The sequence below is a fragment of the Staurois parvus genome, unplaced genomic scaffold (assembly GCF_062004578.1).
Source record: "Staurois parvus isolate SC_StPar_1 unplaced genomic scaffold, SC_StPar_1.0 ptg000195l, whole genome shotgun sequence".
In the NCBI taxonomy this organism is placed as follows: Eukaryota; Metazoa; Chordata; class Amphibia; order Anura; family Ranidae; genus Staurois; species Staurois parvus.
Window position 1 is genome coordinate 7826228 of NW_028317991.1, and position 17100 is coordinate 7843327.

The 17100-nt window shown below is 40.0% G+C and overlaps 1 protein-coding gene across 1 annotated transcript in view; it reads right to left on the bottom strand.

Annotated features, from left to right (window-relative positions):
- MORC3 (MORC family CW-type zinc finger 3) overlaps positions 1-17100 on the bottom strand; it is a 113990-nt gene that overhangs the window by 63784 nt on the left and 33106 nt on the right. The window contains exons 2-4 of the mRNA XM_089677924.1: positions 12277-12349; positions 7043-7175; positions 2958-3172 (exon numbers count right to left, since the gene is read on the bottom strand). Coding sequence (XP_089534050.1) covers positions 2958-3172; positions 7043-7175; positions 12277-12349 — 421 coding nt within the window. The remainder of the gene's footprint in view (positions 1-2957; positions 3173-7042; positions 7176-12276; positions 12350-17100) is intronic.

A 17100-nucleotide genomic window follows, 5' to 3' on the forward strand; every position in this document is an offset into this window, starting at 1 on the left:
TTTTAGGACACAGACCAGGGTTATGGAAAGCAATCCTGGGTGCCCCCCTATGGCCAACGGTGCGTGATGCCCTTCTGCCTACAACACACACAAGTATTGCTTTATTTTTAGCTCATCTGCTATAAAACATCTTTTCTGCCACAAGAAAGGTTTTGAATCTCAGCTCCTTCTCTCAAAAGGAAGAAACCCCTTCTCCCTTTTTGATAAAGGCAATGGCCTCTGAATACTACTGTAAGAGAGCATTGCTGTAATTGGTTGTATTCTGGTAAAGGTAGTAATAAATCTCACTGTAACCTAGATCATGGCTGGTCAAAAATTTGCTTTGAATCTAGCAGCCAGTTTTTTTTTTAATTAACTGGAAGGATGGAAGGAAAGAAGTGGGCAGGCCGGAAAGTGGAAGTATAACTTCATCTTTACAAAACAAATATCTGTAAAGTGACCTTACACTAGACCCCCTTTCCTCACCCCTCTGGTCCCGCTGTTGCTGTGTCCCACGACACCTTGCCATCAGGCACCGGGACACCTCTTCACCAGTCCAGGGATTTGAAATCCCTACGGCTTTCTCTCCTCACAGCACTAACAGGACGGGCTAGACTGATTCTGACTGGTCAGTGCTGTCCATGTGAAGGTGCTGACCAACTGAAAATTCCTTTTGTCTATACACAGAGGTAAGGATAGAAGATGATGCCACAGGGATTTCAAATCCCTGGATCAGTGAAGTCGGCGTCCCGGTGCCTGACAGCAGATGGTTGACAAAAGCCCAGGCACTAGGACGCAGTTTCTAATCTCCATGGTGACCTGGCGCCTTGGAATCCTCGAGCCCTGACCTAGATAAAAAGTAAGTATTTTGGTTTTCTATACATATTCTCATCATTAAAGGGTCAACAATTTTTCTGTAAAAAAAAAAAAAAGTTACGATTACAATTTCAGAAATGTCTTTAGGCTGAAATTGGACTTTCGTAATCTGGGGGAATACACAAGTCTAAATCCTTTTAAATTGCACTGTCACTGATGAGATTACTGGACACTGGAGCACACACCAAAAAAAGAAAAAAAAGCCCTTAGGCCAGTTGCACACTGTCGTGATATATTTACTGATGTTTATACTCAGGATCTTGTTAAAAGAAAAACTAAAATGTTCCGTTAAGACCTTGTGTAAATACATATAAATATGTGCGCATACACACGCCTAAAATTCTTCTTCATTGTCAGTGTTTCAATACACGGGCTTACAGTGTTTAAGCATGCATAAATTACTGTACTCCACAGTAAATTCTTCTCTTTTTGTTTTATGGCTCTGTGCTCATCGCTGTATTACTGGTCTTTATGCAGCAGTGTGCACTGTTTCATAGACAATAATGCATCTATATGCAGATCAATAAAAAATGCTGCTTTTTTTTTACCACTGTGTGCAACAGGCCTTAAACAGTTATCACAAGAAGTTTACAGGTTGGACTATTTCCTCTTTGGATTTCACCTCACTTTTATTTATTGAGGGGGCCTTCCCCAGGTAGGACAGAGACAAAACTTAGACAGGGTTGCTAACCCTTCCCTACCCAAAATTAAACAATGGCAGCTGTATTGTAATCTCCATTTGTTGTATAATTGACGATCTGGCTATAGGTTCAATATTGTTCTTTGACTGGTATGCTTCAAAAGGTGCTGGTAAGCCATGGAATTTTTGAATAGTACCCAAATGTACCAAATTTTATTAAAGAATGTTTTAAAAAAAACATTTTTGCATGTAAAAATGTGAATTTATTATTTTTTTTTATTAGGAGCCTGTAAAACATTGCACCCATGATTAGATCACTGGTGCGATGCAGGGCTCTTGCAAAATGTCAGTGTAAGAGGTTTGCTCATACCTCGTACAGGCAGGCAGTTACACACTAGCATCAACAAACTACCTAGAGCGCTCAATCTCAGTCCCGTGAAGACTGAGACTGAGCTCTGCAGTCACTGTTGCTTTCTTATTCCGAGTCACAATCCTGCACAACGTCCTTTTGGTCAGCGGACCATGTCGATTGCGCTTATTCTTATCAGACCACATATTCCTGGAAATTGTATATGTGGGCAGCACAGTGGCTAAATGGTTAGCACTTTCGCCTGGCAGTACTAGGGTCTTTGGTTTGAATCCCAATCATGGCAACTCCGGTCTGGAGTTTGCATGTTCTCCCTGTGTCTGCGTGGGTTTCCTCCCACACTCCAAAGACATGCTGGTAGGTTAATTGGCTCCTGTCTAAATTGGCCCTAGTATGTGTATGTATGAATGTGAGTTAGGGACCTTAGACTGTACGCCCCTTGAGGGTCAGGGACTGATGTGAATGCACAATATATATATGTAAAGTGCTGCGTAAATTGACAGCGCTATATAAGTACCAGAAATAAATAATATGCCGTCACAATCTTTGATACTGTACCTCGCAACACTGCAAATAAATTGGTAGCTTCAGTCGCAGAGGCACCAGCTAAGCGGCACCAACAATTTGTCCTTTTTGAAGATCAGTAAGCTCTGACATGACTATTACTAGCAGTGCATGCAGTGAATGACAAAGGTTAGGTTTCCCACCTGTTAGCTAGGCGTCTCATCACACAGCAGAAGCAAAAGAATGTTACATCACTGTTTTCAATGCGAAACATGTCGTCCCTTTCACACCTGAAAATCATGTAGTGTTTCTATTTTTTTGTCTAACCACTGTAGCTCTGCTTTACAGTGGAAACAAAAAGCATCTTGTAAAAAATCTCTTTCCTTGCCAATGAGGTATAGTATTTCTCTTTTGCAAAATAACTTCTTCCTACTTATGATTCGATTACTTTTAAAGGAAGTTAAGTATGTTTTGCCTAATTTCCTCTTCAGTCTATAAAAAGTTCTGTGGTTTGAGTGCACCTGCGACATGTGTTAACATATGCGGTTGAAGAAGGCACACATGATAGAGAAGAAAATACAAAAAGGATATTTTGCTTGTCGAAAGAGACAATCGGCACAATGACATGCTCTGCATTAATCTTCTCCAAATAGGTCTGAGATAACATTCCCACGTGCATTCCAATTTCGTTTTTTGTGAATACGATGGAATCCTTTCCCAGACGCATAGATCCCGACTTAAATCCATTTCCATACAGACCGACAGGCACATGACCATGAACGGCTACCTTATCACTAAATCCGAAACTGAAACATGAGAAGAATGAAAGACAATGTTAATGCACAAAAAGGGGAAAAGGGAAAAAGGCAAGTCAGTGGGGCTGATCGCATACGTCATAAAAAGCAAACAAAACAAAAAACAAAAAAAAAAAAAAACAAATAATGGGATGAATTGCCATCTCTTAACCATAGTATTATTATAATAATATATATATTATAATTCAAGAGCAGTGGTTTAGAGATTTACAACAGCCCATTTATTTTCTTCTCTCGGTTTTGTGAGGTTGTTGACAGGCAGAATCCTATTGCTGCTTGCAAACCTTTCAGGGATTCCTGAAGGGAGACATAAAATTCCCAATCTCCCAAAACAGGCACAGTCACTATAAAAGGCAACTCCAGCAGATATAACAGTGCACCCGGCACCCCACAGTGCAGGATCTGGCGGAGAAGTTCTATCCTCTTCTCTGCATCTCTGCTGCTGACTACTGAGACAAAGTGGATGCCGAAGCTGCAGGAGAGGTGCGAAGGTCACATGAAATAGCCTGGTGGGCCTTGCGTTTCATACCTGTGGTATACATAAATCAGGATTATTTGATACCTAACATGACTGCTATAATGCAAAGCAGACCAAATGGTTGCATTAAATTTCCTAAAAGATAGATACATTCGAGGTATATGTTTGTTAAATTCAATCTGTACAATAATATGTTGGTTGCTGGACTATAAAAAACAGGGCCATTTGAAAATATGAATACTTCTAGAAAAACTGGCATAAGGAGTGCTTGCTGAACTATCAAAACATTTTGACACCCACAAACCCTTACGTATGTTATTTATCCACATGCCTTCCTCATGGACCAGAAAAGACGGCTGCAATCTGCAGCTTGGGGCTCCTAATTTTCCAATGAAAACAAAGGGCTACTGACTATCAGAACTGGACATAATCCAAAGCCAAACACCAAGCAGTTAAATAGTTGTTACTTTTCAGCTCTGTTTACACTCCTGTGACTTGGGATCAAACTTGTGAGACCCAAAGTCGCAGGAAATGTGAAATGTCATGCATCTCTATGACATTAGTTCCAATTGACACTACTGAAGTCTCTGCATCTTCAGAAAAGGTTTCTGCACTACTTTGATCTGACTTTGGTACAGCTTCAGGGCCACAGAGTGTAAAAGTCTTGTTAAAGTCACATCAAAATTGTATCAAAGTCAGACTCCAAAGTTGCACTGAAAATCGCACAACTTTGGAGTTGGCTCGTGTGAACCAATCCTTAATCCCATACATTTTACTGTTGCTATTGTCTGTACACTGTGTGCACAATTATAAGGCAAGTGAGTATTTTGACAAGCCATCATTTTTATGCACGCTGTCCAAATCCAAGCTGTATGAATGCTTATTGGATTTAAGCATATCAGGTGATGTGTATTTGTGTATCGAGTGAAGGTGTGGCCTAAGGAGATCAACACCCTATATCAAGGTGGTAAAATGGGCCAAAAAAGATTTAACTGACTCTGAAAGGTCAAATTCTAAAAAGTCTTTGGGAGGGATGAAGCACTCTTGAAATTGCTAAGATATTGGTGGTGCTTGATCACAGAACTAGAAAAACGTTTTGCTGCAAATAGTCAACAGGGTCACAAGAAACATGTTGAGAAAAAAAAACAAACACCCCGCAAATTAACTGCCAAAGATTTGAGAAGAATCAAACGTGAAGCTACCAGGAACCCATTATCCTCCAGTGCTGTTGTATTCCAGAACTGCAACCTACATGGAGTTCCCAGAAGTACAAGGTTTTCAGTGCCCAGAGACATGGCCAAGGTAAGGGAGGCTGAAACTCGACCACTACTGAACAAGACACATAGGCTGAAACATCAAGACTGGGCAAAGAAATATCTAAAAATTATTTTTCAAAGGTTTTATGGACTGATGAGATGAGTGTGACTCTTGACGGACCAGATTTATTGGCCCTTGGCTGGATCAGTAATGGGCACAGAGCTCCACTTCGACATCAGCAAGGTGGAGGCGGATGTACTAGTATGGGCTGCTATTATTAAAGATGAGCTAATTGGACCTTTATGGGTTGAAGATGGACTCAAAATCAACTCCAAAACCTACTGCCAGTTTTTAGAAGACTCTTTCTTCAAGCAGTGGTACAGGAAAAAGTCTGCATCTTTCAAGAAGACCATGATATTTATGCAGGACAATGCTCCATTGCATGCATCAAAGTACTCCACTGCATGGCTAGCCAATAAAGGCCTTACACATGAAAGAATAATGACTAGACCCCCTTCCCCACCTGACCTAAACCCTATTGAGAACTTGTGGGCCCTTCTTAATTGGGAGATTAATGGTGAAGGAAAACAGTACACCTCTCTGAACAGTGTTTGGGAGGCTGTGGCTGCTGCACAAAGTTGATAGTCAACAGATCCATGAATGGGAGACTTATGACTGTTATTGAACGGAAGAGTGGCTATATTGGTCACACTTTTTTTTTTTTTGTCAGAAATGTTTATTTGTACATATTGAGTTGTTTATTCTCACTTTAACAGATGAAAATAAACAAGTGAGATGGGAAAAGTATCGATCTTAATTTAGTTGCATAATAATTCTGCACACTAATAATTGCCCAATAATTGTGCACACAGATATTCTCCTGAAAAAAGCCAAAACCTCACTTTTACTTTCTAAAAAAAATTCAGGTTTGAGGTTTATTTTGGATTGACCGGGAGCACTGTAGTTGCTCAATAATGAAATATATCCTCATAAACTTACCTAATAATTGTGCACAGTGTATTTGCAATACTTTTTTTCTGTAAATATTTTCCTTCCTTTCATTTTCAGGATGGTTAAGCGGATTCTCTAAATGCTGTAAATAAGAACTTTCATATGAAGGGTCTGATCAAGTCCTCCCGTCAGTTTTTCAGGTGGACCTGGCTGAACTCTCCACTCACCCCCTATGAACCAGCGGGTGTAAACGGACACAGTGCGTTTACGCCTACCTACCTCCAATTCTATCTGTTCTGCAGCAAAAACTTAAAAAAACGAAGGGGATCCATCCCCCTTCATGTAGGCAGGTCAGATCTGGAGGGCGGTCAGATCAAAAGCTGAAAGCAGAGTTGGTTTACACCCAACCGCCCACAGAGCATGAGCAGGCTCTGTCCATGTTTGCCATACAGAAACTGAGCAGACATGGACCTGTAAACTGCCCTCTCTGCGTGATCAGCAAAGGTACAGTGGACAGATCTCATGCTAATCTAAACAAAGCCTGCCACGTGTGAAAGGGGCAAAAGAATCCTTGCCTGTGGGAAGAAAAAAAAAAATTGCCATATTTTAAAAAAACTCTGTTTTCTCCCTGTCTGGTTGGTTGTTTGGGACATTTCTTAACTCTTGAAAGATCAGAGCTGCTATAACAGATACTGTGAATGGTGTGTGATTCTGGTAAATCAAATGGTGGCAGCTAATGTTTGAAAAAAAAAAAAAAGTTAACTGCAGAGTGACAATTGCTGTCAGCCTCTGGCACAGACTGATGTCTTGCAAACTAGAAAATCTCTTTGCGGGGTGGGGCTGGGAGTGCCATTGACATATCTGGGGCAGCGGTTGGACTGCTGTTGTCACAGATACTACACATAACAAAGTAAAATGGAATTCCAAACACAAATTAATTTTCTTCTAAGTGTTGCATGGACTAGAGTAAGAGTTTCTTACTTCCCGTGCTGGTGACAAGTGTGACTGGGACAGGAAATGAGGTGCAACAATAAAAACAACACCATACCCTCAGTATAGTTAGTACATGCATTCATATATATCCCCACTATCTACAACCTTAGAGTGGGTGTGGTCTGGAACTCTGCATGATATATTGGGCTGCCCCATAACGGTGAATAAAACACAACACTTACCTAAGCATCTTGTGCAATTTGTCTAAATTCATCCCATTCCCATTGTCTGTAAATGTGAGACAGATCTCATCTTTAAGAACAGTTTTGTCAATCCATATTTGCTTCGCGTTGACATCGGGATCGTAGGCATTATCTGTAATCAATGAAAGAATGATAGTCATTTTGAAACATTTTCAGCTTTCCTTTCCAGCATCAGAGAGAAAGCTGTAGTTGGAACTGCAAGAAGCCTGCAATTCTACTGTGAAATGGAAGACACCATTCCTGCTTTAACAATTCTTTTTGAAGGTAACTGCAGAAAAACTGTTTACTCACGGTGTTGAACACTGAACCGTATGAACATTAACCACTTCCAGACCGGACACTTTTACCCCCTTCCTGACCAGGGCAATTTTCAGCTTTCAGCTCTGTCACACTTTGAATGACAATTGCGCGGTCATGCAACACTGTACCCAAATTAATTTTTTACCATTTTTTTGAGACAGATAAAGCTTTATTTTGGTGGTATTTATTCACCGCTGGGAATTTTATTTTTTTTGCTATGTAAATGAAAATGTCCAAAAAATTTTTTAAAAAGTGTTTTTTTTAATAAAATTTTGCAAATAAATATTTCATCATAAATCTTTGCCAAAATTTATTCCGTTATCTTTTTAGTAAAAAAAAAAATCCAAAATTAGTTTAGAACCAAAAATTATAATTTTTAAACATTTTTTTTTACATTTTTATTTTATTTTTTTATATATTTTTTTTTTTTTTTACATACTGTCACCCTAGCAGTACAGTGTCACCATGGTGACACTGTACTACTTGTGGGGGGTGATGATTTTTTTTTTTTACACGGATTGCTTTTACACCCATATAGGATGTAAAAGCAATCATTTCTCTTTCTTTCTGTCTGCATTCTTGCACTCATTGAGAAGTACTGAGTGAGCTGTGATTGGTCACAGCTTGTCACATGGTACAAGGCTTTTGTGAATAGCCTTGTACCATGTGACCTCTGTGATCATTCACAGATTTCACACGTAGTAAGCAATGATGTCACAAGTGACATCTTGCTTATTACTTTGCATGTGATCACTGATTGGCCAATCAGTGATCACATGATCGGGACCTCGTACAGAGGTCCCGTCCGACGATCGGTGTTTCACTGTGTCCTGAGGACACAGCGGGCACCGGATCACGGTGCTGCGCGCTCAGAGGGAGCGCGCACAAGCAGGGTGCGGGGAGGCCGTTTATAAACGGCCACCCGACCCTGCACTGCCACCGTCCGGCCGTTTATATGCAACGGCCGGTCGGGAAGTGGTTAACATACATGAATCAGGCTTGCCTAAAGACCAACTGAAAGACACAGAAATGAACTTGACTTTACACAGCAATTCTAGTAAACTCTATATTTAAATGTTCAGTCTTATCTCCACTTCCCCAGTACAGCAGTATTGCAGCGTGTATAAATACGACGGTTTTACAATCAGTAGTACCAAAGTGACCTACTGCCCTCTAATCACAAAAGGTATGTGACATTCAGCTCTGCCAGCACAGCAGCAGGAAAATAAAAAGGAGGAATAGTACTGCCGTACGTCCCTAGGATTTCCCCATTCCAAGGCCTGTAAGCCTCCAACGCATAAAGGCGGGCAGAAGTAATATCACTGACTGGCCTTCAGCACCACCTCCTGTCCCCTTAGAGATGGAAGTACGTCGCCTGAAAACTGAAACCAAAGTAGCTGATTGCATGTGTGACTGATCAGAAGCTGCACAGGCTGAGGAGTGTCTCTTAAAAAGGAAAAAAAAACAAAACTAGGGCACCAAAACTGGAGATACTTGGAGAAGAAAGAGGGTAAGTGGAGCAATGTGGCAACAAAAATCAATAATTCTGTAAATCACTGATTAACAACAGAATAAGGGCATCTGAATGCAGCCAAACAAAGAAATGACACTGCACTTGCTGAGCTGAAATTACATCAATCTACTCTATCCAGTGGGGAGCCCAGAAAACACAAAAAGCAGATATATATTATACACACACAGGGTATAAAAAGTCTGCACAGCAGGACCCTCCTATCCCTCTTGTATTGAACTGTATTGTTGCTGTATTGTCTCCCTTTATATTGCAAAGCGCTGAGCAAACTGTTGGCGCTATATAAATCCTGTATAATAATAGTAAGAACTAGAAAAGCTACAATTTCTGGGGAAATTGTGTGAAGTGTTCTTGCCTCCACCAGTAGTCTACAACTGGAGTGGGTGGAGTAACTGGGTGGAGTGGGCGGAGTAACTGTTGTGTGGTTGGAGTGGCTGGAGTAACTGTGAAAAGGTTGGACTGGGCAGAGTAACTGTGTGGAGTGTTTGGAGTGAGTAAAGATAGTAAACATTACACTAACCAATTGATTGATCAAATTTAAAAAGTGCACATGGCAAGCTTGATAGAGTGAGAAATGCATTTCAACTTTTAATTATTTATATAGCACATTTAATTGCAATGTTGTTGCCCAAAGTGCTTCACAGTTACATTTCCAACTTGCTCACTTCACTGGCAGTTGCCATCTTCAAACAGTTGTAGTTTAAGAAATTTAAATCCTACATCGAAGAGCTTTATATTGTGAGAATCACAAGACCCAGACCTACATTTTGATGCATAGTATGTCTCTGAAATATTAAAAATGAAGGCACAGTCGCAGTTTAGACATTGCCCTTCAAATTTGAGGTGGCTAGAGTGGAGTTTCAATGAATGTCATTGGGCGGCGTGAGTTGCAAACAAATGGTTATATTGTGAAAACTATCAGGACTATGGCTTAGCCGTGGACATTTTTAGTGGCAGCAGTGATAGCTGAACATTTTCATATAAGATTTGTGTAGGTGGGCTCACACTCTAGCTTTTGTCAGCTCCCACATTCCTATGGGACCAATTTCACCACAAAAATGCCAATATTTCGTGAACCATTCAGCGAAACGTTCCACAAAGGAACACAGCACAGCCATCCAGAGCAGTGCGATTACAATGAAGCACACAGACACTGCCCCCTAGTAAAACACCCAATGCACACAGTTAACCCTTTGATCGCCCCTGTTAACTCCTTCCTGCCCAGTGCCATTGGTACAGTGTCAGTGCTTTTTTTTTTTAGCACTGATCACTGTATTGGTGTCACTGGGATGTCAGTGACACCAAGTCAGTTCCTCCCAGTGTCAGAATGTCCGCTACAGTTGATCACCGCCATTTCTAGTAAAAGAAAAGAAAAAAAAAATTCCAGTATCTATACCGCCATTTGTAAACGCTATAACTTTCAAATAAACCAATTAATTTTCACATAATGGGATTTTTTTTTTAGCGATTTGGCCTAAATTTATGCCGAAATTTGATTTAAAATTTTTTTTACTGGACAGGTTTAATAGCAAAAAGTCAAAAATAGTTTTTTTCTCAAAATTGTCTGCAAAAAAACCTAAAAAAAAACAAGATGTAAATTTCATTTGGGTACAGCATTGCATGACCGCACAATTGTCAGTTAAAGTAACGCAGCGTCATGATACAAAAATTGGCCTGGTCAGGAAGGGGGGGGGGGGGTAAATCCTTAGGAGGGTAAGTGGTTAAGATAACAATACACATTTGTTTTTTTTAAAGGACAACCAAGGCCTTACCGAAAGAATGGAACAAGTGGAGTGTGCCGCGAACGTACGCACCAGAGGCAGGACGCAGCCTCCATTTTGTTAAGAATCTCCATTTTCTGTGAGAGGCACAGTGACATATGGCAGCGTGTGTGTGTGTTAAAAGTGTCACAGGCCAGAGCCCAGCAGGGGGGATATGAGCTGTAGGACCCCCAAGGGAGCTGTGGCTTCACTGTCCAAAGAACCTGTAAAATGTAGCACCTCGTAAAAGCTACAGCAAGCCTTCCCAGGAGTTCAAAGACATCCAAAAGGAAGGCAGGAACAGCTAACACTTTTAAAAATCCATTTTTCCACTATGTCTCATATCTTAGAATATGAGAGACTTACATAAAAACCAGGCATATTGTCAGATTGGCCACGAGGAGGCGAACAGTTTGAACAGGTTACTCTTCGTGGTTGGAATACATACAAAAACAGAAAAGTAGATCTCGTGAACCATTCAGTGTAGAATTTCATAATTCATATCTAATCAATCCTCAGACGTGTCTGCATAATAATCTACCCGCGGGTGGAATGTCACTTGTGCATAGGAAAAGTGATGAGCAAAATATGAGTTATGAGAGATTCTGGCTCTAGTTGAGGTATCCGCCCGACTATCCCTCCCTAAATGGGGCATTGGTCCTTGACTTCAGAGAAACCCCCTGCTAGGGAACTACAAAATGGGCTGTCATGCCTAAGAGAGCTAAGTTGAAGAATTCTCCCACTTACATCAATACCACCTGGGGAGACCCATGCCCTCTTGCTCTGAAACTTGATCTGCTAACCCAGGACTTTGGCAAGTTTTTATTTATATATATATATATATATATATATATATATATATATATATATATATATATATATATATATATATATATATCTTTGTTCTGTAAATATTTTTATTGCACCCCTTTTTGACTTTTCAGTAATAAATCTTTCCTTCTGAAAGTGTTGAACTGTTTCTATAACTCTTAATTGCAATTTACGAATTCCTGCCTCTAAAAGAGAAGCTACGGTGTTTGTTTAACCCTCTGTAAAATCGGCCTGCAGGGACCGTGTTATACAGACGATTACGTCAACCATTATAGTGTTATTGCGGATATCGCCGAGTTTCCTCTTTCTCTGTACAAAAAGGAGGTGGTGGCAGTGTTAAGGGTTAATTGCGTAATTAACCTGACCCAGTAACAATCGCTCAGGCTGCCGGTACATCGATTGTGGTCCATTAGCTGTAAAATCGTTGTGCAGGGTGCGGCTGGGTGTGGCATTGTTACACACGTGACATCGCGATTTCAGATTGGCCAGTCCTTTTGGTAACGAGTTTGGTGAGAAGGTCAGGGGTCTGATATTGGTGACAGCGATCGTGGGATCGTCACATATTGGTGGCAGCGATCCCGCGTAGGTCACAGAGTGTATCTGGAATCTCAGTGAGGGGATCTCACCAGAGAAAGTATTTAGATGGCGGCAAGTCATTTAGTCCTGTCTGTAAGAATGGAACAGGTAATGGATATCTTCAAACATCAGGGATAAACTGTAGCCAGGAAAATTGGTAAAAGAGCAAAATCCTGAACAACAAAAGACAAAATTAAAAGAGCATGACGACATACCTATAAGTTCTGCTACAGCACTGAAAGGCCAGGTATGACTCGTTGAGTTGGTATGCAGAAACTTGGGGCATAACTGGAAGAAAAAAAAAAGTATGTTTATTGTAAATTTTTTCTCTCTAATATATATACAGATAGATATACATACATACACACATATATACATACACACACACATATACAAAAACACACACACATACATACATATACAAATACACACACACACATATACACACACACATACTAAGTTACACTCATGTATCTAAAAATTCATTCCGAATTATTTTTCAGCAGATACACACCCCGATCTCAAACTTATATTTTTAAGTCATAAACAAATTTATCAATATACCAAAAATAAAATCCAGCTCTTCTTTTGCACAGTTAGGGTTTGTTCACCATGACTAACTAAACGCTTCAGTTTACTATGCGGGCAGCTGTCAGTTTTGGCTGCGGTGAGCGGGCAGTGTTATGTGCGCCCCAGCGCATCAATGTTCCCTTTTTGTCAACTTTATTTGAAGTGCACAAAGTGACACTTCATTCATGTCACTGAACAGTAGCACAGGGTGTTGTGCTGCTGTACGATGCCTGCTTGTGCACTGCGATAACATACAGCAAGTGTGCATTTTATCGCAGCTTACTACACCACGCCTCCAGGCCGCATTTCACTGCAAATGGGACACAAACTATTGTCTTCTATGTGCCCTAGTCACTGCCCTATGTGTGAACGGGCCCCAACAAAATGAGCTCCTTCCAGTCCTGACAGTCTAAGGGCTCTTTCACATTTTGCCCTGAAAAACATTCCATGTTCTAAATACTTTTTAGAGAGCATTTGACAGGCGGCGAGGAGCGGTTATATCATCTGTGTATTGCACATGGTTGCAGAGTGACCCTAGTGAACTGAATATAAAATGGCAGGTGGGGTAACAAGTAGTGCCATCATCCCTGTATAAACCATATGAGAAAAGAAAACTTCCCTTATATGAGATTTTCACAGCAAAAAAAAAAAAAAAAAAGAAAAAAAAAAAAGGATAAAATCGTTTGATTTATACAAGATTTGATCAATATTTTTATTTAACACAAAAATGTTACCATTTCCATAGACATACATAATTGCACATGGTTGCAGAGCCTATTGGACTCAAAGGGGCAATTTTGACCAGAGGTGCCGCTTTTCAAACTCTGCACCCAAGTAAAGAATGCAGCATCGCGGCTTATGTTCAGCCCTGTCCAGCTGTATTGTGACAGTTTTGGTGGGTGGAAAAACCGTGGCTCAGCAGCCTATTTTCACTGCCTCCCAAGTGTCCGTCTGAAAGAGCCCTAATAGCCTGCTCCAATACAATTTATTAATAATGTACAGTTACAGACAATTATTTTCTCACATTGTGGTTATGATATAAAATTAACCCCACAAGATAACGCAGACCAGGGTGGATTAAAATTAATGATTTAAAAAAAAGAAAAAAAAAAAAAAAAAGATTTTTTTTATTTAAATCAGATTTTTTTTGATTTAAATCGGATTTTTTTAAATAAAATGCCTTTTGAGAAAAATATATTACCATCCAAAGGTTATTCCATCATGAAATAAAGATTAGTTTTTTAATTATGTAGAATAAGGCTGTATAGGTTTAATTTTTTTGGTAAATAAATTCCATGAATCCATTCACAATGTCACGCTCTTCCAGAGGTTTCTGTAAGATTATTGGGCAGTTTCTCTGCCTACAAGATATTATCACAGATGTTTGGTTTACTTTGCAGTTCTCAAAACTGAATTTGACTCAGCGGAGATCACATGCCTCTTCTTCACAGCAAAAATGTTATAACATGAACAGAGTTAAGAAAAAGACCTTCATCCTAACTTCTACAAACCTATGAATACAGAATCAACCCCTTCAGTGCTAAGTTTCAAGAAGTTCAGTGAATAGAATAGAAACAATATTTTTCTGATTGTTTGGAGTGGAATAGATCTGCACAAGAAGAAAGTGAAACTAAGTGTGAGGAGGAAGGGGCTGACAGTCTAAGTTTCTGAAAATATATATATTTTAGCCAAATTAGTTAACAAACATGGATGTTTGTTTAAGCCAGTGTTTCTCAACTCCAGTCCTCATGGACCCCCAACAGGTCATGTTTTCAGGATTTCCCTCAGATGAAACAGCTGTGGTAATTACTAAGGCAGTGAAACTGATCAAATCACCTGTGCAAAATAATGGAAATCCTGAAAACATGACCTGTTGGGGGTCCATGAGGACTGGAATTGAGAAACACTGGTTGAAGCAAATAACATATGCTGGAATGTTATTTGTTTCAGTTGAATAAATCTATTTAAATTATTATTAAGGTAATGATTATTTTTCTCCTTCCTAAGTACAACAGAAAAGTTGTCCAAATATGAATGATTAACCTATTAAACTGGGGATAAAAAACTAATATGAAAAGTTGTTATTCTAAAAATCTTCATCTACTTGTATATTAAAGTTATACCAGCAAGAATTAGTCTTTATGTAGAAAACTAGGATTTAAATCAAGCCTTACTGACTAGTGATTTAAATCAGTTTGATTTAAATCAAATCCACCCTGACTCAGACTGAATCTGTTTTACAATCTAGTGGACCCTAGAACATCAACTCTGCTAAGCTGCCCACAAGACAGTTTGTCCAGGCCTCAGTGCAATAGGTTCAAGCTGCACATCCTGGTAGAAGGATGGGGAAGAGGCCTACCACTGCATCTTTCCATTATCACTCCCAAAAAACATTTTGTAAAATATTATAAAAAAAACAAAAACACAAAAACAGTCTGAGCCAATATATACCAACATACAACAGCAACATGCAATAAAAGTTGTCCAAATATTAAACTGATGATTTCAGCGCTTCAAGCAACCAAAAAAAATACCTTTGTAACTTCCAGATGCACAGAATAACTTTCAGTGATAGAGTGAGAACTCCCCACATAAGTCATCAAGATAATAGGGGCAAGTGTATTTTTTTTTTTTTTTTTTTTACGGACCCAAAATGTGAGGATAATCGAGGTCTGATGACTCCAAAACCTGTGTGAGGTGAGAATGGGGAAGTTGTATTGCACACAGGGACACCCTAATTTTCTCTAAAACATGTCGATGACATTAACTACTTGCAGACCACCCACCATACGTTTACTGCAGGCGTGCGGCACTGGCAGGCCGGATCATGTACATGTATGTCATCCAAATGAGGGAGAGTATTACGAGCGCTTGGAAAAAAAGGTAGATCATAAGCAGCTAGCATAAAGGTACAGACCCAAACCTTCACAGGATAATAATATGTAAAATGCAGCGCTAAGATGAATATAAAAACAATTGATTAAAAGTGGCATAAACTGATATTGAAAATAAAATTGAATCCTATATATATAATAATAGTGGTGTTGGATAAAGTGCTTATAGTGATAAATCATGCCGTCTCCTGCGACGTGACAATAGTCCCAATGATAGGTGCAAATACTGTGGATTCCGTGCTCTTAGGTGGATATATAATATGCACTAACCAGAAAGCGCATAAGACTGCACATTTGAGTTGTCAGACCACTCCTGGTGCTCAGGAACTGAAGGTGTAAGGGTCATCTGACAGACCATCAGCACGGCAGGTAATCAGCAAATCGATTCTAGCAGCTGTGGTCCTCCATCCAGCCAGCAGGAGGTCATCAAGCATGCAGTGATGAGTATTCAAATAGCCAATGAGGGGCTCATCGATGCAGGGTGCCTATACCCACACTCGAACTCCACCTTAAAAGAGGGGGCTCAGTGGTGCAGCCAGCCCCAAAGAAACTCTGATAGTGTAGTATGTTTGAAGAGTTTATTATTAGGCAGTGAAAAACACACTCACATATCAAAAAACCAGGAACAAAGATGGCCGCCGGTCTCCAAGCGGCTCGGACGGCGTGACGTCACCGGCTAGGCCCCACTGACGCGTTTCGTGCGGACGAGCGCGTTGTCAGCGTCCCTTTGACCAGTACATCAGGATTGATCAATTTTCAAATATATACCATAGTTTGTAGCCTCTAACTTTCATACAAACCAATTTATATATACACTAATGGGGATATTTTTTTACTAAAGACGTAGCAAAACTATATTTCGGCCTAAATTTATGATGAAATTTGATAGGTTTTAAAACAGAAAGTAGAAAATATCAGGGGTTTTTTTTTGTTCAAAACATTTGGGCTTTTAGTTTATATCGCAAAAATAAAAAACCCAAAAGGCGATCAAATATCACCTAAAGAAAGCTGTATCTGTGTGAAAAAAAAAAAAGAAAAAAAAAAAAAAAAAAGATAAAATGTCATTTTTGTACAGTATTGCATGATCGTGCAATTGCTAGTTAACCAGTTGCTGCCTGGCCTATAGCCAGATGGCGGCCAGGCGAACAGCTCATCCCTCCGGGTGGATGCCATATGGCGTCCTTTCAGGCTTGTGCATTGTGCCTGCCCGCAGGGCAGCTCTGTGGCGCGATCTGTCACCGGCCGTGTACCTCGAACACGGCCGATGACAGATCTGTGTACCGGCCCCGTTGCCGGTACCATGTGACCTGCTGTGACCAATCACAGCAGGTCACATGACAGTTGTATACAATGGAAGGCTTCCTTTCATGCCATCCATTGTATACAAGTGTATCTAGCTGTGAATGGTCACAGCAATCACATGCACAAGCTGGGCCAATCACAGCCCAGCTGTGACATGTGATTAGTCGTGGCCAAATCACAGCTAAGCACAAAAAAAAAAAACCCTGAATGAATCGATGTCATTCAGGTAAATGCTTGCTTATAGCAATGTAATTCTTTGCTATAAGTAAATTG